The sequence below is a fragment of the Pristiophorus japonicus genome, chromosome 19, assembly GCF_044704955.1.
Source record: "Pristiophorus japonicus isolate sPriJap1 chromosome 19, sPriJap1.hap1, whole genome shotgun sequence".
Taxonomy (NCBI): domain Eukaryota; kingdom Metazoa; phylum Chordata; class Chondrichthyes; family Pristiophoridae; genus Pristiophorus; species Pristiophorus japonicus.
In genome coordinates, this window is record NC_091995.1 from 5,014,113 (window position 1) to 5,034,196 (window position 20,084).

The 20,084-nt window shown below is 52.1% G+C and overlaps 1 protein-coding gene across 1 annotated transcript; it reads left to right on the forward strand.

The window, feature by feature from the left end:
• The first annotated feature begins 636 nt into the window (after positions 1–636).
• LOC139229654 (zinc-binding protein A33-like) lies at positions 637–19,874 on the forward strand. Its single transcript, XM_070861174.1, has 6 exons — positions 637–1,281; positions 1,372–1,467; positions 1,560–1,793; positions 7,540–7,562; positions 7,662–7,777; positions 19,232–19,874. Exons 1-6 carry the CDS (start codon positions 871–873, stop codon positions 19,780–19,782), a joined length of 1,431 nt encoding a protein of 476 aa, XP_070717275.1. The 5' UTR covers positions 637–870; the 3' UTR covers positions 19,783–19,874.
• Positions 19,875–20,084: the final 210 nt, after the last annotated feature.

A 20,084-nucleotide genomic window follows, 5' to 3' on the forward strand; every position in this document is an offset into this window, starting at 1 on the left:
TCTTCTGCAAACAAACACTCCAGAAGCAGGTGGGCAACCGCCTCTGCCCCAGGGATAGGTGTCAGTTGTGGCTCAGGGGCATTGCTCTCACCTCTGGGTCAGAAGGTCGCGGGACCCGGTCTCACTCCAGACACTTGCTCACATAATCCGGTCTGAGGGAGCGCTGCACTGTGGGACGTGAAACCCAGGCCCAGTCTGCCCTCTCAGGTTGGACCCCAATGATTCCAGGGCTGTATTCGAACATGAGCAGGGGAATTCTCCCCGGTGTCCTGGCTAACATTTATCCCCTGATCCACACCTAAAAACAGAGGTTTTGGTCATTGTGGGAGCTTGCTGTGCTCACATAGGCTGACGTGTTTCTCCACATTACAATAGTACCTACACTTCCTCAAAAGTACTTCGAGCGCTTTGGGACGTCCTGGGGTCTGTCACCTGATATCACTCCCTGACATTTAGGGCACTTCGTGTTTTAGGGTGAGCGGCTGCAATCATTAACACAATTCAGTTTATGGATCTCTATCTCACACCGTGTGTCACCAGAGGGTTTGTGGTCGGTAGTAAGTTCAGTCTGGAGCAAAGTGCACTGGAATTTGGATCCGCGCCTCCTTCCTCCCTCTCTCGCTCCTCCCCCGGGGACCGGCACCCTCCTGGACAGGGCTCCATTTTTCCCCTCCGCTCTCTAACCCTGTTTGTCCTTCATACTGCTCTTCGTTTTGTCTCCCTGTGTAAAAGTCGACGGGACATACACTAGTGTATAATAATAATTCCCTGAGTATTGCAGTAAATTCATCGGGAAATCGCTGAACTGAATTCAAGGCAACAACATCGAAACTGACCGCGGATTGAATCAGGGAATGCTGAAACTCAATCATGGCTTCTAATCAGCAGGCCCAAAGTTTTGCTGAGGAATTAATTTGTCCCATTTGTCTGGATTTCTTCACCGATCCGGTTTCACTGGAATGTGGGCACAACTTCTGCCGCTCCTGTATCACACAGTGTTGGGAAAAGAAGGAGACAAACTCCTGCCCGGAATGTAAAGAGGAGTTTCCGGAAATAAACATCAGGGTAAATCGGGCCTTAGCGAATCTGGCCGAGAAAGCTCGAAAATTAAACCTCAATCCGAAAGAGGCGGAAAGTAAACTTCATTGTGAGGAACATCAGGAAGACCTGAAGCTGTTTTGTGAAACTGACAAGAAACTGATCTGTGTGATCTGTAGAGATGCGCGGGAACACAGAGAGCACCGCTTCATGCCCTTTAAAGAAGCAATTGAAATCTACAAGGTAAAAGGGAACAGATTGGATCACCTGATTATTTTATCACATTTTCATGGTCTAACACTTTAATTCTGTGATTTTCTCTCCCAATTCCAGGATCGGCTGAAATCTTCCTTAGATTCTCTCACAGAGAAGAAATCGGCGGCTCTAGAAACGGAATTAAAACAGAAACAGCAGATTTCCGGAGTTAGGGTAAGGCCTCCCTGAGCAGATTTTCTGGGATCTCGGTAGTTTTGTTCCCTCTACCGCGGTACATTAATTATGTTTCACATTTCATTTGGTAGGAACAGTCGAACAGTCTGCAAACCCACATCACATCCGAGTTCACTAAAATGCACCAGATTCTCACTGAGAAAGAGCAGCGTTTAATCCGAGATCTCAGAGAACAAGAGGGGAAGATTCTAGAAACAATGGAGAAAAACCTTCGGGAAATTCAAGATAATTTAAAGTCTATTCAGGAGGAGCTCCCAAAGTTGCAGAAACAGATGGAGCAAAAAGACGGACTGATATTTCTGAAGGTGAGGATTATATTACGGATCAGTTCAGTGAAACTTCACACAGTCACAAAATAACCGATGAGAACTGAAATAAATGCAGCATTTGCTGAAAAATTCGAAACTGATTTAAACCGATTGTTTTGTTTATTCCGGGGCGGTTCTATTGTGTCACCAAACTAACCGGCTTCCACACTGTCCTCATATTCATAAGAGCATAAAAAATAGGAGCAGGAGGAGGCTATTTGGCCCCTCGAGCCTGCTCCACCATTGAATAAGATCATTGCTGATGTGATCTTGGGCTCAGTTCCACTTCCCTGCCCGCTCCCATAACCCTTCACTCCCTTATCACTCAAATCTCTGTCTATCTCCACCTTAAATTTAGTTAATGACCCAGCCTCCACAGGGCTCTGTTGTTGAGAATTCCAAAGATTAACGATCCTCTGAGAGAAGAAATCCCTCCTCATCTTGTTTTAGATGGGCGACCTCCTATTCTGAAACTATGCCCTCTAGTTCTAGATTCCCCCATGAGGGGAAACATCTTCTCTGCATCTACCTTGTCACCCCCCCCTCAGAATCTTATATGTTTCAATAAGATCACCTCTCATGCTTCTAAACTCCAATGAGTATAGGCCCAACCCACTCAACCTTTCTTCATAAATCAACCCTCTCATCTCAGGAATCAACCTGGTGAAACTTCTTTGAACTGCCACCAATACAAGTACATCCCTTCTTAAATGAGATCAAAGTTATATGTAGTACTCTAGGTGTGGCCTCACCAATACCCTGTACTGTTGTAGCAGGACTTCTCTGCTTTTATACTCCATCCCTTTGCAATAAAGGCCAACATTCCATTTGCCTTCCTGATCACTTGCTGTACCTGCATACTAACCTTTTGTGTCTCTTGAACAAGGACCCCCAGGTCCCTCTGTACCGCAGCATTTTGTAATTTCTCTCCATGTAAATAATAATTTGCTTTTTTATTTTTCCTGCCAAAGTGGATAACCTCACACTTTCCCACATTATACTCCATCTGCTAAACATTTGCCCACTCACTTAGCCTGTCCATATCCCTTTGCAGATTTTTAGTGTCCTCCTCACAACTTGCTTTCCCATCCATCTTTGTATCATCAGCAAACTTGGCTACATTACACTCGGTTCCTTTATCCAAGTCATTAATAAAATTGTAAATAGTTGAGGCCCCAGAACTGATTCCTGTGGCACCCCACTAGTTACCGTTTGCCAACCGGAAAATGACGCATTTATCCTGACTCTCTGTTTTTCTATTAGTAAGCCAATCCTCTATCCATGCCAATATATTGCCTCCAACCCTTTTATTTTGTGCCGTAACCTTTTATATGGCACTTTATCGAATGCCTTTTGGAAATCCAAATACACCACATCCACTGGTTCCCCTTTATCCTCAAAGAACTCCAGCAAATTTGTCAAGCATGATTTCCCTTTCATAACAACATGCTGACTCTGTTTGACTGTGTTATGCTTTTTCAAATGTTCTGCTATTGCTTCCTTAATAATGGACGCCAGCATTTTCCCAACGACAGATGTTAGGCTAACTGGTCTATAGTTTTCTGCTTTCTGACTGCCTCCTTCTTTAAATAAGGGTGTTACATTTGCGATTTGCAAGCCGCTGAGACCTCACCAGAATCAGGGAATTTTGCTAGATTACAACCAATGCATCCATTATCTCTGCAGCTATTTCTTTTAAGACACTAGGATGTGAGCCATCAGGTCCAGAGGACTTGTTTACCTTTAGTCCCATTATTTTACTGAGTACATTTTCTTTAGTGATAGTGATTGTTTTAAGTTCATCCCTTCCTATAGCCCCTTGATTATCCATTATTGGGATGTTTTTAGTGTCTTCTACCGTGATGACAGATACAAAATATTTATTCAAAACCTCTGCCATTTCCCTATTTTCCATGATTAATTCCCAAGTCTCATCCGCTAAGAAACCAATGTTTACTTTAGCTACTCTCTTCCTTTTTATATACCTGTAGAAGCTCTTACTATCTGTTTTTATATTTCTTGCTAGTTTACTTTCAAAATCTTTCATCCCTCTCTTTATTATTTTTTTACTTGACCGTAGCTGGTTTTTAAAAGCTTCCCAATCCTCTGGCCTCGCACTAATCTTGGCCACTTTGTATTCCATTGTTTTCAATTTAGAAACATAGAAATTTACAGCACAGAAGGAGGCCATTAAGACCCATCGTGTCCGCGCCGGCCGACAAAGAGCCACAAGGCCCTCGGTCAGTAGCCCTGAAGGTTATATATAAAACTATGAACAATGAACAATGGCGGAAAGATGAAGAGCACCCAGCCCCAACCAGTCCGCCCCATACAACTGTGATACCCCATGTATCGCAACATTTTACACTCCACCCCACCTGGAGCCATGCCATCTCCTGGGAGAGGCAAAAAAGCAGATAAAAAGCCAGGCCAATTGGGGAATAAAATCTGGGAAAATTCCTCTCCGACCCATCGAGGTGATCGAAACTAGTCCAGTAGACCACTCTAGCCGTATTAGATTCCCTAAAGTACTTACCATTGTATCTGTGCCAGCCATCAAGAGGTTATCCAGTCTAATCCCACTTACCAGCTCTAGGCCCATAATCCTGCAGGTTACGGCACTTCAAGTGCCCATCCAAGCACCTTTTAAATGTGGTGAAGGTTTCTGCCTCTACCACCTTTCCAGGCAATGAGTTCCAGACCCCCATAACCCTCTATGTGAAGAAGTTTCCCTTCAAATCTCCTCAAGCCTTCCACCTTAAACTTATGCCCCTCATAATTGACTCCTTCATCAAGGGAAATATGCCCTTGCTATCCACTATGTTCAGGCCCCTCAAAATGTTATACACCTCAATGAGGTCTCCTTCAGCCTCCTCTGTTCCAAGGAGAACAAACCCAGCCTATCCAATCTGTCCTCAGAGCTAAAATTCTCCATTCCAGGCAACATCCTAGTAAATCTCCTCTGCACCCTCTGCAGTGCAATCACATCCTTCCTATAATATGGCGACCAGAACTGCATGCAGTATTCCAGCTGTGGCCTAACCAGTGTATTATACAATTTAAGCATAACCTCCCTCCTCTTGTATTCTATGCCTTGGCCAATTTGATACCATCCTTTACTTCCTTACTTAGCCATAGATGGTTCTCCCTTCTCTTAAATTTTTCTCACTGGAATATATTTTTGTTGAGTATTATGAAACATCTCCTTAAATTTCTGCCACTGCTTATCAACCATCTGACACTTTAATCTATTTTCCCAGTCCACTTTAGCCAACTCTGCCTTCATACCTTTGTGATCTTCTTTATTTAAGATCAGGACGCTGGTTTGTGATCCAACTTTCTCACCCTCCAACTGAATTTGAATTTAACCATGCTATGATCACTCTTTCCGAGACGATCCTTTACTACAAGATCATTTATTAATCCTGTTTCTTTACACAGTACCAGATCTAAGATAGCCTGCTGCCTGGTTGATTCCACAATGCACTGTTCAATGAAACTCTCCCGGATACACTCTATGAACTCTTCCTCAAGGCTGCCTTAGCCAATTTGATTTGTCTAATCAATTATGAAGATTAAAATCGCACATGATTATTGCCATTCCTTTCTTACAAGCCTCCATTATTTGTTGATTTATACTCCATCCAACAGTGTAGCTACTGTTAGGGGACGTCTAGACTATGCCCACCAATGACTTCTTCCCCTTATTATTTCTTATCTCCCCTAAACTGATTCTACATCTTGATCTTCTGAGCCAATATCATTTCTCACTACTGCACTGATCTCATCTTTTATTAACAGAGCTATCCCACCTCCTTTCCCTTTCTATCTATCCTTCCAAATTGTCAAATACCCCTGAATATTCAGTTCCCAGCCTTGGTCACCTTGCAACCATGTCTCTGTAATGCCGATGAGATCATACCCATGTGCCGTCAACTCCTCCATCTTGTTACGAATGCTGCATGTATTCAGATAAAGAGCTTTTATTTTTTTAACCATTTTTCCCTGCATTGACCCCACTTTATGATACACTCTTATTTTTATATATTCTGAGGGATGCCCGGGACCTCCCGGGAATTAATTGCCGTGATCTTGATATTTTGCTTGTAATTATTTCCCTGTTACACAAGTTTAATATTTTCCTGGAAATCACATTGCAATCCAGTTAGAGTTCCATGTTGTGAGTGTGTGGGTGTGTGGTACAGTGGGTCTGACAGTCACTGTGTGTGTGAGTGGCACTGATGTTGAGTTCCAGTATCTGACACACAATTCAGAATGTTCAACTACTTACAATCATAGAATCCTACAGCACAAAAGGCCCATTGTGTCTATTTCAAAGAGCGATCTAAATAGTCCCACACCCCCTGCTCTTTCCCCATAGCCCTGCAATTTTTTTTCTTTTCAAGTTTATTTCCATTTCCCTTTTGAGAATTACTGTTCAATCTGCTTCCTCCCCCCTGTCAGTCAGTGCATTCCAGATCATCACAGGTCATTGTCAAAAAACCTCACTCTCTTTTTTCATCTTAAAGATTTGTGAATGTGATCCCCAGGTCTCTCTGTTCCTGCACCCCATTTAGAACATCAGAACATAAGAATTAGGAACAGGAGTAGGCCATCTAGCCCCTCGAGCCTGCTCCGCCATTCAACAAGATCATAGCTGATCTGGCCGTGGACTCAGCTCCACTTACCCGCCCGCTCCCCGTAACCCTTAATTCCCTTATTGGTTAAAAATCTATCTATCTGTGACTTGAATACATTCAATGAGCTAGCCTCAATTGCTTCCTTGGGCAGAGAATTCCACAGATTCACAACCCTCTGGGAGAAGAAATTCCTTCTCAACTCGGTTTTAAATTGGCTCCCCCGTATTTTGAGGCTGTGCCCCCTCGGTCTAGTCTCCCCGACCAGTGGAAGCAACCTCTCTGCCTCTAACTTGTCTATCCCTTTCATTATTTTAAATGTTTCTATAAGATCACCCCTCATCCTTCTGAACTCCAACGAGTAAAGACCCAGTCTACTCAATCTATTATCATAAGGTAACCCCCTCATCTCTGGAATCAGCCTAGTGAATCATCTCTGTACCCTCTCCAAAGCTAGTATATCCTTCCTTAAGTAAGGTGACCAAAACTGCACGCAGTACTCCAGGTGTGGCCTCACCAATACCCTATACAGTTGCAGCAGGACCTCCCTGCTTTTGTACTCCATCCCTCTCGCAATGAAGGCCAACATTCCATTCGCCTTCCTGATTACCTGCTGCACCTGCAAACTAACTTTTTGGGATTCATGCACAAGAACCCCCAGGTCCCTCTGCACCGCAGCATGTTGTAATTTCTCCCCATTCAAATAATATTCCCTTTTACTGTTTTTCTTTCCCACGGTGGATGACCTCACACTTTCCGACATTGTATTCCATCTGTCAAACCTTAGCCCATTGGCTTAACCTATCTAAATCTCTTTGCAGCCTCTCTGTGTCCTCTACACAACCCGCTTTCCCACTAATCTTCGTGTCATCTGCAAATTTTGTTACACTACACTCTGTCCCCTCTTCCAGGTCATCTATGTAAATTGTAAAATTGTACCATTTAGTTTACAATGCCTCTCCTCATTCTTCCTTCCAAAATGCATCACTTCACACTTCTCTGTATTAAATTGTATCCGCCCTGTGTCTGCTCATTTCACCAGCCTGTCTGTGTCCTCCTGAAGTCTTTTACTGTCCTCCTCACTGTTTGTGTTTTATTTATTTCAGGAGGAAGCTTGTCGGAAGAGGAGGTAGGACATGCTCTTTACAGAATCTCTGCACAGTTTGGTAAAATAACTCGGAAATGTGTTCATGGCCAATGTATAACATCAGCTGTTCAATATTTACAGGATTAGTGTCGATATTCAAGTATTGTCAGTCGTAGATGCCTTCCCGTCGTTTGGAAAGTTCAATGGCCCTGTAGAGTACACAGCGTGGAGAGACATAATGTACGTCATTAACCCTGGTAAATCTCTCATATTCTTTTCACTGATTTATAAATCCACATGAGAAGAGTCCAAACCGGATCCCAGACCCTCTATTGAATGATAACTGATGTCTGTGTCTAGTCTTTGCACTGGATAAGGGAGGGTTTGCGGTGATCTTATTGAAGTATTTAAGATCCCAAACTGCAGAGAGAAGATAAACATTCACAGGTTTAGCACAGTCTCAGAGTCGACAACAAAGTAGCGACAGTCTCAAACTGGGAAAAGGGAGAGTGAAAAGGCCTTTTAGATTGAGCGAGGCTGGGTTTTAGAGGGACCCCATTGATCGGGCAGGCAGTGAGCCCACTGCTCGCCCCATGAAATTGGTCAGAGGCCCATCCATTCTCAGGGTTAGGCTCCAGTACATTATTGCTGGTGAGTTGCTCAAGGATTTGGAGTGTGGGAAGGTGCTCGGTGGACCTTGAGGGTGGAGACAGGAAATCCGTCGAATCCTCCCTGGAGGCAAGTGAGCAGGAGTTGTTTAAAGGTGGTGGGAAAATGCAAGTTTGAGATTGAGAGGAGGGGGGTGGGGATGGGGGCAGGGGGAGGCGGTGGAAAGCCGAGCAGTGGTCAGCAGGAAGGCCATTGCATGCACCTCCTGGTCGCAGAGAAATTGTTACAACTGGAAAAAAAAAGAAAGAACTTGCATTTATATAGCGCTTTTCACAACCTCAAGACGTCCCAAAGCGTGCTACAGCCAATGGAGTTATTTGAAGTGTAGTCCTGTTGTAATGTGTGTTGGAACCTGTCACAATCTCTGCACCATTACCACCAACTCCATCCCCTCCTTGGCCAGGGTCTCAGGCTGAACCAGACAGTTTGCAACCTTGCTGTCGTGTTCAATCTCCAGCTGCACTTCTGACCCCAGATTGTGACAATGACAGAGACTGCCTGTTTCAACGTCTGATACATTACCTGTCTTCAGCATTACCTGAGCCCATCTGATGCTCAAACTCTCATCCGTATTTGTCACCTCCAGTCTCGACGATTCCAATGTTCTCCTGAATGACATCCCATCCTCCATCCTCTCCTGACATCATCAATACAGGTAGCATCAAGTGAATAATTTTTCCAGAAATACTTTGCAGATTTCAGCTGGAGAATACTCCCAGGAGCCTTTCCTCCTCTACAGTACAACCTCCTGTAGATGCATCTCTACCATGTATACCATGATTATGGTCATGACCAAAGTCAGTTCAGAAAGCCTGAGGAAGCACGGAATCGATGGTCAGTCTGACTGTTAATGCAGGAGGATTGGTTAGAGTTCCGGAGATAGCTGGTGCACACTTCCTGACTGTGTCACCAAAGCCTAGTTTCTGGAGATTAAGATTCTGTCCAGTGACTTACAGTCAGCAGTGAAGAGTTTGTGTGATGAATACTTGGTTCTTTTGTTATGTATGAACAGGGTTGTGATAAATCTAAGAGTGACTGGGAGTTGGTCTTGATTACATGGTGTAGGAATTTCAATCAGCTGGGAGTAAACTTCGGGTTTAGGGCGATTTGTGTTTTTGTCAGATTGGATGTGACCTGTAATTTGGGGAAACTGTCTGAGGGTCCACACCACTGGCAGGGCCATACACACAGTGGGCAGTTTATCTGAACATTTCAGGTCCATTGCCCCTGATTTTCACTCCATATATTGTCAATGAATGAAAAATAGTGGGACGTGACTAACTGTTAGTGGGGGGAGGAGTGGCAAGATTTTCTGATCATCCACACACTGTGTGCAAGGCTTCACTTGGACACTGGGTGTCGGATAACTCTACCCTCGAGGTTTATATCAGTGGGGTCAGAGGTGAGGTTGGTTGATGCAATAGTTCTGCCCTGCATTTTCTACCTTCGGGCGTATCAGAGGAGATGAGCAGAGCCCAGAGGTAGAACTGGAATTCTGAATCATGCAGGAGGGTCGGGTTGAGGCTCTGGTGCCTGTCGAGAATAATTGGTGCATGTCCTATTGGCCCAATGTCACCACATGTAATGTGGGATCACTGGGCTTGCTTCAGGGACAATCATCTGTCCTGGACCGTGTCTAGTGTAGGTTCCAGGAGAAGATGGATTCCTTCTCTTAGGTTGATGGGGTCCCTGAATTTGGGGCTTGCCCGGTTGTTGCAGTTTTGCTTGTATTCCTGGTCAGGCTGTTGCTCAGCTCATGATGTGGGCCGCAGCTTCTTCCTCAACTTCTTTATTCTCCTGCTCCCACCTTTCTAGTCCCCCTCTTGGATTCTTTATTCTTTCTCTTCCTCCCCTTTTCCGTGCTGTTAGCTCTTTTCCTCCCTTCTTCAGCAGTATCTCTTCTTTCTTTTGCTGCAGCAATCCTGTCTTTCTCATTTCCTGTGCTGAGGTTTTTTAAGCTTGCTCCCCTGCTCACTTTTTTCTTTTTACCTTTTCTCCTTCCCTTCTCTCTTTTCTCCTGGTGTTGGTACATTCCCTTTCTCCATGCATCGACAGCGCTGATTAGTGGTGTGGAACCCGCTTCCAGAGCAGTCTGGGTAGTAACACAACATGGCGATTTCAGTCCCCCATTTTACATTGCACCCAATATTAATTCCCTTGAACTTAATGGAAACGGATATTGAGTGGAACGTGATACGAGCTACTGTCACCTAAAACAGTCCGAGACCAACTTCACCCACTATCTCCAACTCCACATTCGAGCTTCTGTCGCAAATTCCCTGTTAACTTTTCAAAGGTCCTTGATGCACTCTGCAGGCACTTGAGAATAGCGGGAGACTGGGGCTGCACAGTTCCTCATAATGGGTCAAGAGCGGAGCAGGATTTCAGAGGCCAAAGAATGTCCCCAAAATCACACAACTAATGCTCTGCATACACTGTCTTTTTTTTGTATTTGTTCATGGGATGTGGACATCGCTGGCAAGGCCAGCATTTATTGCCCATCCCTAATTGCCCTTGAGAAGGTGGTGGTGAGCCGTCGTCTTGAACCGCTGCAGTCCGTGTGGTGATGGTACTCCCACAGTGCTGTGAGGGAGGGAGGTCCAGGATTTTGACCCAGTGACGATGATGGAACGGCGATATGCTTCCAAATCAGGGTGGCATGTGACTTTGAGGGGAACGTGGAGATGGTGGTGTTCCCATGCACCTGCTGCCCTTGTCCTTCTAGCTGGTAGAGGTCGCGGGTTTGGAAGGTGCTGTTGAAGAAGCCTTGGCGAGTTGCTGCAGTGCATCTTGTAGATGGTACACACTGCAGCCACGGTGCGCCGGTGGTGGAGGGAGTGAATGTTTAAGGTGTTGGACCAGGTGCCAGTCAAGTGGGCTGTTTTCTTCTGGATGGTGTCGGGTTTCTTGAGTGTTATTGAAGCTGCACTCATCCAGGCAAGTGGAAAATGTTCCATCACACTCCTGACTTGTGCCTTGTAGATGGTGGAAAGGCTTTGGGGAGTCAGGAGGTGAGACACTCGCCGCAGAGTACCCAGCCTCTGACCTGCTCTTGTTGTCACAGGACTTATGTGGCTGGTCCAGTTAAGTTCCTGGTCAATGGTGACCTCCAGGATGTTAACGGTAGGGGATTCGGTGATGGTAATGCTATTGAATGTTAAGGGGCGGTGGTTAGACTCTCGCTTGTTGGAGATAGTCATTGCCTGGCACTTGTGTGGCGCGAATGCTACTTGCCACTTATCAGCCCAAGCCTGAATGTTGTCCAGGTCTTGCTGTGTGCCGGCATGGAGTGCTCCATTATCTGAGGAGTTGTGAATGGAACTGAACACTGCAGTCATCAACGAACATCCCCACTTCTGACCTTATGATGGAAGGAAGGTCATTGATGAAGCAACTGAAGATGGTTGGGCCTAGCACACACTGCCCTGAGGAACTCCTGCAGTGATGTCCTGGGGCTGTGATGAGTGACCTTCAACCACCACTACCATCTTCCTTTGTGCCATGTATGACTCCAGCCAGTGGAGAGTTTCCCCCCTGATTCCCATTGACTTCAGTTTTACTAGGGCTCCTTGATGCCACACTCGGTCAAATGCTGCCTTGATGTCGACGGCAGTCACTCTCACCCCACCTCTGGAATTCAGCTCTTTTGTCCATGTTTGGACCAAGGCTGCAATGAAGTCTGGAGCCGAGTGGTCCTGGCAGAACACAAACTGGGCATCAGTGAGCAGGTTATTGGTGAGTAAATGCCACTTGATAGCATTGTTGATGACACCTTACATCACTTTGCTAATGATTGATTGTGGACTGATGGGCCGGTAATTGGCCAGATTGGATTTGTGCTGCTTTTTGTGGACAGGTCAGCCCTGAGCAGTTTTCCACATTATCGGATAGATGCCAGTGTTGTAGCTGTACTGGAAAGGATTGACGAGAGGCACGGCTATTTCTGGAGCACAAATCTTCAGCACAACAGCCAGGATGTTGTCAGGGCCACAGCCTTTGCTGTATCCAGTTTGTTCACCGTTTCTTGATATCACGTGAAGTGAATCAAATTGGCTGAAGACTGGCTTCTGTGATGGTGGGGACCTCAGGAGGATGCTGATATGGATCATCCACTCGGCACTTCTGGCTGAAGATGGTTGTAAACACTGCAGCCATTTCCTTTCCACTCACGTTCTGGGCTCCGCCATCATTGAGGATGGGGGCATTCATGGAGCCTCTTCCTCTCGTTAATTGTTTAATGGTCCACCATCATCCATAGGAACTTTCATCAGGCAATTTGACATCCAGTCAAAGGGAATTAAAAATGAGAGTGAGGGACTGAATTGGACAGCTCTTTCACAGACCGAGCACGGGCATGATGGGCCGAATGGCCTCCTACTAAAATGTAAGATTCTACGAGCATACTCCAACCGGTCATTTTTCAGGCGTTCTCTCCCCCCCCCTCCCCAACTCTCTCTCCCCTTGTTGGACAGCTTTCTTGCTCTTTTCGCTTAGTTGCTTCAAACGTCAAATTACACACACACTCAGTTGTAGTAATGGCAGGATCAGGTCTTTTATTTAAACATTCATACTAAACAAATCCAGTATGAATGCCACTGAGACACAAACACTTCACAGACCAACTTTCTGCTTGTTCCGATGTAGAGTGTCTCAAACAGCCTTCCCTCTCAACTTTATACCAAAAAAGCCTTTAAACTCATTTCCTTGAATAGTACATACAGATAATAAATATACAGATGATGTCATGAATTACTGTACACAAACCAGGTTGTTTCCTCGCATAGTAACAAATAGTACATTCAAATAATTATCATCATCATCATCATAGACACGTTCTCCACTTAGGACGGTCTTTGGCCAGGGACTTCCAGGTGTCAGTGGGGATGTCGCACTTTATCAGGGAGGCTTTGAGAGTATCTATCCTTGTAGCGTTTCCTCTGCCCACCTTTGGCTTGTTTGCCATGAAGGAGTTCCCGAGTAGAGTGCTCGCTATGGGAGTCTCGTGCAGACGATTAACATACAGACGATGTGAATTACTGTACACAAACCAGCTGATCAGCACAGGAGTTTCTTTGATTCCATGCATCATCATCATAGGCAGTCCCTCGAAATCGAGGAAGACTTGCTTCCACTCTAAAAGTGAGTTCTCAGGTGACTGTACAGTCCAATACAGGAATTACAGTCTCTGTCACAGGTGGAACAGACAGTTGTTGAAGGAAAGGGTGGGTGGGGAATCTGGTTTGCCGCACGCTCCATGCTCTCAGCAACGAGATAGTCAGGCATAGATAGTATTGATGATACATTCAAATAATTAACATACAGATAAATGACCAGCCACTTCAAGTCTCAGTGCTATAAATCGACTCCCACCATGAAGTACTGTAAACACAGTTGATCAGATAGACACATTTGAATGGTTATATGGCTCCACATCGCCTAGCAGCCCGTTTTGATCCAAACCTCAATTTACAAACTTCAACCCCTTCGATTTCTCCAGACTGCGCAGAAGCGCTTCAGAAATATGGGCTTTCGCTCGCACACCCCTTACCCTCCCCTCGCATTCTCTCCCTCTCCCCGTCACTCTCTCTCTCTCCTCAATCCTTCCCCCGCTCTCTCTTTCCCGTTCTCTCCCCCTCCCCCCGCTCTCTCCCCCTCCCCCCCGCTCTCTCTCCCCCTCACCCCGCTCTCTCGCCCTTCACCCGCTCTGTCTCCCCCTCCCCCCCGCTCTCTCTTTCCCGTTCTCTCCCCCTCCCCCCGCTCTTTCTCCCTCCCCCCGCTCTCTCCCCCTCCCCCCCGCTCTCTCTCCCCCTCCCCCCGTTCTCTCCCCCTCCCCCCGCTCTCTCCCCCTCTCTCTCTCCCCCTCCCCCCCGCTCTCTCTCCCCCTCCCCCCCGCTCTCTCTCCCCCTCCCCCCGTTCTCTCCCCCTCCCCCCGCTCTCTCCCCCTCCCCCCGCTCTCTCTCCCCCTCCCCCCGTTCTCTCCCCCTCCCCCCGCTCTCTCCCCCTCCCCCCCGCTCTCTCTCCCCCTCCCCCCGCTCTCTCTCCGCCTCCCCCCCGCTCTCTCTCCGCCTCCCCCCCGCTCTCTCTCCCCCTCCCCCCGCTCTCTCCCCCTCCCCCCGCTCTGTCTCCGCCTCCCCCCCGCTCTCTCTCCCCCTCCCCCCCGCTCTCTCTCCCCCTCCCCCCAGCTCTCTCTCCCCCTCGCCCCTCCGCTCTCTCTCCCCCTCCCCCCCGCTCTCTCTCCCCCTCGCCCCCCCGCTCTCTCTCCCCCTCCCCCCCGCTCTCTCTCCCCCTCCCCCTCGCTCTCTCTTCCCCTCGCCCCCCCCCGCTCTCTCTCCCCCTCCCCCCCGCTCTCTATCCCCCTCCCTCCCCGCTCTCTCTCCCCCTCCCACCCGCTCTCTCTCCCCCTCCCCCCCGCTCTCTATCCCCCTCCCTCCCCGCTCTCTCTCCCCCTCCCCCTCTGCTCTTTCTCCCCCTCCCTCCTCGCTCTCTCTCCCGCTCCCCAGCTCTCTTTCCCCCATCCCCCGCTCTCTCTCCCCCTCCCCACCGCTCGCTCTCCCCATTCCCCCCGCTTTCTCTCCCCCTCCCCCCGCTCTCTCTCCCCCTCTCCCTCGCTCTTTCTTCTCCCCCCTCGTGCTCTCTTCTCTCCCCCTCGCTCTCTCTTCTCCTCCCTCGCTCTCTCTTCTCCCCCCTCGCTCTCTCTTCTCCCCCTCGCTCTCTCTTCTCCCCCTCGCTCTCTCTTCTCCCCCTCGCTCTCTCTTCTCCCCCTCGCTCTCTCTTCTCCCCCTCGCTCTCTCTTCTCCCCCTCGCTCTCTCTTCTCCCCCTCGCTCTCTCTTCTCCCCCTCGCTCTCTCTTCTCCCCCTCGCTCTCTCTTCTCCCCCTCGCTCTCTCTTCTCCCCCTCGCTCTCTCTTCTCCCCCTCGCTCTCTCTTCTCCCCCTCGCACTCTCTTCTCCCATTCGCTCTCTCTTCTCCCCCTCGCTCTCTCTTCTCCCCCTCGCTCTCTCTTCTCCCCCTCCCTCTCTCTTCTCCCCCTCCCTCTCTCTTCTCCCCCTCGCTCTCTCTTCTCCCCCTCGCTCTCTCTTTTCCCCATCGCTCTCGCCTTCCCCCCCTCGCTCTCGCCTCCGCCCCCTCCCGATTTCTCTCTCCCCCTCCCTTCGCTCTCTCTCCCCTGCCCCCGCTCTGTCCCCTGCCCCCGCTCTCTCTCCCCTGCCCCCGCTCTCTCTCCTCTGCCCCCACTCTCTCTCCCCTGCCCCCGCTCTCTCTCCCCTGCGCCCGCTCTCTCTCCCCCTCGTTCTCTCTCGCCCTCCCCCCCTCTCCCTCGATCTCTCTCCCTCTCCCCTTGCGCTCTCTCCCCCCTCCCCCCTCGCGCTCTCTCCCCCTCCCCCTCCCCCCTCGCTCTCTCTCTCTCACTCTCCCTCCCCCCTCGCTCTCTCTCCCCCTCCCCCCTTGCTCTCTCTTCTCCCCCTCCAACCTCACCCAACCCCCCCGCAATCACCCTGGCTCTCGCCTCTCCCCCCCCTCGCTCTCGCCTTCCCTCCTCATTCTCGCTCTCTCTCCTCCTCCCCGCTCGCGCTCTCGCCTCCTCCACCTCGCTCTCTCTCTCCCCCTACCCCTCGCTCTCTCTCCGCCTCTCCCCTCGCTCTCTCTCCCCCGCCCCCTCACTCTCTCTCCCCCTCTCTCCTCGCTCTCTCTCTCCCTCGCCCCTCGCTCTCTCTCTCCCTCCCCCCTCGCTCTCTCTCCCCGTCCACCTCGCTCTCTCTCCCCCTCCCCCCTCGCTCTCTCTCTCCCTCCCCCCTGGTCTCTCTCCCCCTCCCCCCGCGCTCTCTCCCCCAACCCCTCGCTCTCACTTCTTCCCCCTCACTCTCACTTCTCCTCCCTCCTTCTCTCTCCCCCTCCCCCTCGATCTCTCTAACCCTGCCCCTCTCTCCCTCTCCCCTTGCGCTCTCTCCCCCTCCCCCTCCTCCCCCTTGCTATCTCTCCCCCTCCCCCTCCCCCCTCGCGCTCTCGCCACCTCTCCCTCGCTCTCTCTCCCCCTCCCCCCTCGCTCTCTCACCCCCTCCCCCTCGCTTTCTCACCCCCTCCCCCTCGCTCTCTCTCCCCCTCCCCCCTCGCTGTCTCTCCCCCTCCCCCCTCGCTGTCTCTCCCCCTCCCCCCTCGCTGTCTCTCCCCCTCCCCCTCTCTCCTCCTCCCCCCTCGATCTCTCTCGCCCTCGCTCTCTCGCTCCCCCTCCCTCGCGCTCTCTCTCTCTCCCACTCCCCCTCCCCCCTCGCTCTCTCTCCCCCTCCCCCCTCGCTCTCTCTCCCCCTCCCCCTCGCTCTCTCTCCTCCTCCCCCCCTCTCCCTCCCCTTCCCCCTCTCTCCCTTGCTCTCTCTCTCCCTCTCCCCTTGCGATCTCTCCCCCTCCTCACTCTCGCTCTCTCTCCTCCCCGCTCGCTCTCTCGCCTCCTCCCCCTCGCTCTTTTTCTCCCTCACCCCTCACTCTCTCTCCCCCCTCTCTCCCCCTCGCTCTCTCTCCCCCTCCCCCCTCGCTCTCTTTCCCCCTCCCCCTTCGCTCTCTCTCCCCTTTCCCCTCGCTCTCTCCCCCCTCGCTCTCTCCCCCTCCCCCTCACGCTCTCACCTTCTCCCCCTCGCTCTCTCTCCCCCTCCCCCTCTCTCCCCTTCCCTCTCGCGCTCTCGCCTCTTCCCCCTCGCTCTCTCTCTCCCTCCCCACTCGCTCTTTTTCCCAATCTCCCTCGCTCTCTCTCCCCCTCCCCCCTCGCTCTCTCTCCCCCTCCCCCTCGCTCTCTCTCTCCCTCCCCCCTCACTCTCTCTCCCCCTCCCTCTCTCGCCTCCTCCACCTCCCTCTCTCGCCTCCTCCCCCTCGCTCTCTCTCCCCCTTCCCCCTCGTGCTCTCGCCTCTTCCCCCTCGCTGTCTCTCTCCCTCCCCACTCGCTCTCTCTCTCCCCCTCCCCCTCCCCCTCCCCCTCGCTCTCTCTCCCCCTCCCCCCTCGCTCTCTCTCCCCCTCCCCCCTCGCTCTCTCTCCCCCTCCCCCCTCGCTCTCTCTCCCCCTCCCCCTTCGCTCTCTCTCTCCCCCTCCCCCCTCACTCTCTCTCCCCCTCCCTCTCTCGCCTCCTCCACCTCCCTCTCTCGCCTCCTCCCCCTCGCTCTCTCTCCCCCTTCCCCCTCGTGCTCTCGCCTCTTCCCCCTCGCTGTCTCTCTCCCTCCCCACTCGCTCTCTCTCTCCCCCTCCCCCTCCCCCTCGCTCTCTCTCCCCCTCCCCCCTCGCTCTCTCTCCCCCTCCCCCCTCGCTCTCTCTCCCCCTCCCCCCTCGCTCTCTCTCCCCGTTCCCTCTCGCTCTCTCTCCCCGCCCCCCCCCCCGCTCTCTCTCTCCCAACCCTCGCTCTGACTTCTTCCTCGCTCTGACTTCTCCCCCCTCGCGCTCTCTTCTCCCCCCTCACGCTCTCTTCTCCCCCCTCGCGCTCTCTTCTCCCCCTCCACACCCCCAACCCCCCTGGCTCTCGCCTTCCCCGCCTCGCTCTTGCCTCCCCCGCCTCGCTCTTGCCTCCCCTCCTCACTCTCGCTCTCTCTCCTCCCCGCTCGCTCTCTCTCTCCTCCCCGCTCGCTCTCTCTCTTCTCCCCCCTCGCTCTCTCTTCTCCCCCCTCGCTCTCTCTTCTCCCCCCTCGCTCTCTCTTCTCCCCCCTCGCTCTCTCTTCTCCCCCCTCGCTCTCTCTTCTCCCCCCTCACTCTCTCTTCTCCCTCCTCGCTCTCTCTTCTCCCCCTTCACCCCCCCCCCCAACCCCCTGGCTTTCGCCTTCCTCCCCCTCGCTCTCGCCTCCCCTGCTCACTCTCGCTCTCTCTCCTCCCCGCTTGCTCTCTCGCCTCCTCCCCCTCGCTCCCTCTCCCCCTCCCCCCTCGCTCTCTCTCTCACCCTCCCCCCTCGCTCTCTCTCACCCTCCCCCTCTCCCTCGCTCTCTCTCCCTCTCCCCTTGCGCTATCTCTCCCTCACTCTCTCACGCCTCCCCCCTCCCCCTCGCTATCTCTCCCCCTCGCGCTCTCGCCTCCTCCCCCTCGCTCTCTCTCCCCCTCCCGCTCTCTCTCCCCCTCCCCCTCGCTCTCTCCCCCTCCCCCTCGCTCTCTCCTCCTCCCCCTCAATCTCTCTCTCCCCCCCTCTCTCCCTTGCTCTCTCTCCCTCTCCCCTTGCGCTCTCTCCCCCTCCCCCTCGCTCTCTCCCCCTCCCCCTCGCTCTCTCCCCCCTCGCTATCTCTGCCCCTCCCCCCTCGCTATCTCTCCCCCTCCCCCCTCGCTATCTCTCCCCCTCCCCCCTCGCTATCTCTCCCCCTCCCCCCTCGCTATCTCTCCCCCTCCCCCTCACCCTCTCTCCCCCTCCCCCCTCGCTCTCTCTCCCCCTCCCCCCTCGCTCTCTCTCCCCCTCCCCCCTCGCTCTCTCTCCCCCTCCCCCTCGCTCTCTCTCCCCCTCCCCCTCGCTCTCTCTCCCCCTCCCCCCTCGATCTCTCTCGCCCTCGCTCTCTCTCCCCCTCCCCCCTCGCGCTCTCTTCTCCCCCCTCGCTCTCTCTCCCCCTCGCGCTCTCTCCCCCTCCTCCCCTCACGCTCTCCCCCTCCCCCCCCGCTCTCCCCCTCCCCTTGCTCTCTCTCCCCCTCGCGCTCCCTTCTCCACCCTCGCGCTCCCTTCTCCACCCTCGCGCTCTCTACCCCTTCTCCCCCCCATCGCTCTCTTCTCTCCCCATCGCGCTCTCTCTCCCTCCCCTCCTCGCGCTCTCCCCCTCCCCCTCCCCCCTTGCTGTCTCGCCTCCTCCTCCCCGCCTCCCCCACAACCCCCGCTGTCTCCAGTGGTTTTCCGGTCTTTATCTCCCTGCGCTGCTTCTGCTGCAGCACTGATTCAGCCCCGAAATCGACGTAAATTGAACCCCAGGTTGTAAACCCTGGAGCGGCAGCAGATTCCAGGATCACAACCCAGAGCCCGAGTGGGCTCCTTAAACAGGAAAGTGTTTGAATAAATCACAGCAAGAAACTAAATCACTGACTGTGTTACTTTAACTTTCCCCCAGCTCCAGCCTCTCTGACTCTGGATCCGAACACAGCGAATCCCAAACTCATCCTGTCTGAGGACCGGACCCGTGTGAGACTCGGAGACAGACTGCAGCCGCTCCCTGACACCCCGGAGAGGTTTGATTCCTGGTTATGTGTCCTGGGATCGGAGGGATTCGCATCAGGGAGACACTACTGGGAGGTGGAGGTGGGGGACAAGACTGAGTGGCGTCTGGGAGTGACCCGAGAGTCTGCCAAGAGGAAAGGGGGGAGAATGATGATCGGTCCGAGCCCAGAGACCGGATACTGGATTGTGGAGTTAAATCCCGGAGGTGACTATTTTGCCCTCACCTCCCCCTCACCGACCCCCCTCACCCCGAGTGTGAAGCCCCGGAAGATCGGGGTGTACCTGGACCATGAGGGCGGACAGGTGTCATTTTACAATGCGGACAACATGTCCCATCTCCACACTTTCACCCACACTTTCACTGAGAGAATCTTTCCCATCTTCAATCCGGGAACGAATGATAGCGGGAAAAACTCCGCACCGCTGACAATCTGCGGGGGTTAAAGGTCACTAACAGACCCATCCCATAATTTCACCCTGCCTCCTGCAAACTGATGGGCGTCAGTTTCAGTTACAGCGGGTGAAGGGGAGAGAGAGCGGGGGGAGGGGAGAGCGGAGGGAGGAGGGGGAGAGAGAGAGAGAGTGGGGCGGAGGGAAGAAACAAATAGACGCTGAATTGTGGAGAGGAACTTGCTGGGTGCAATGAGCTGTGAACTCTAGGAATTTTGATCTTTCAAAATTGCCTGTATACTAGAACAGTCCCAGCGGTTTGGATGATTGCAAATGTAACACCGCTATTCAAGAAA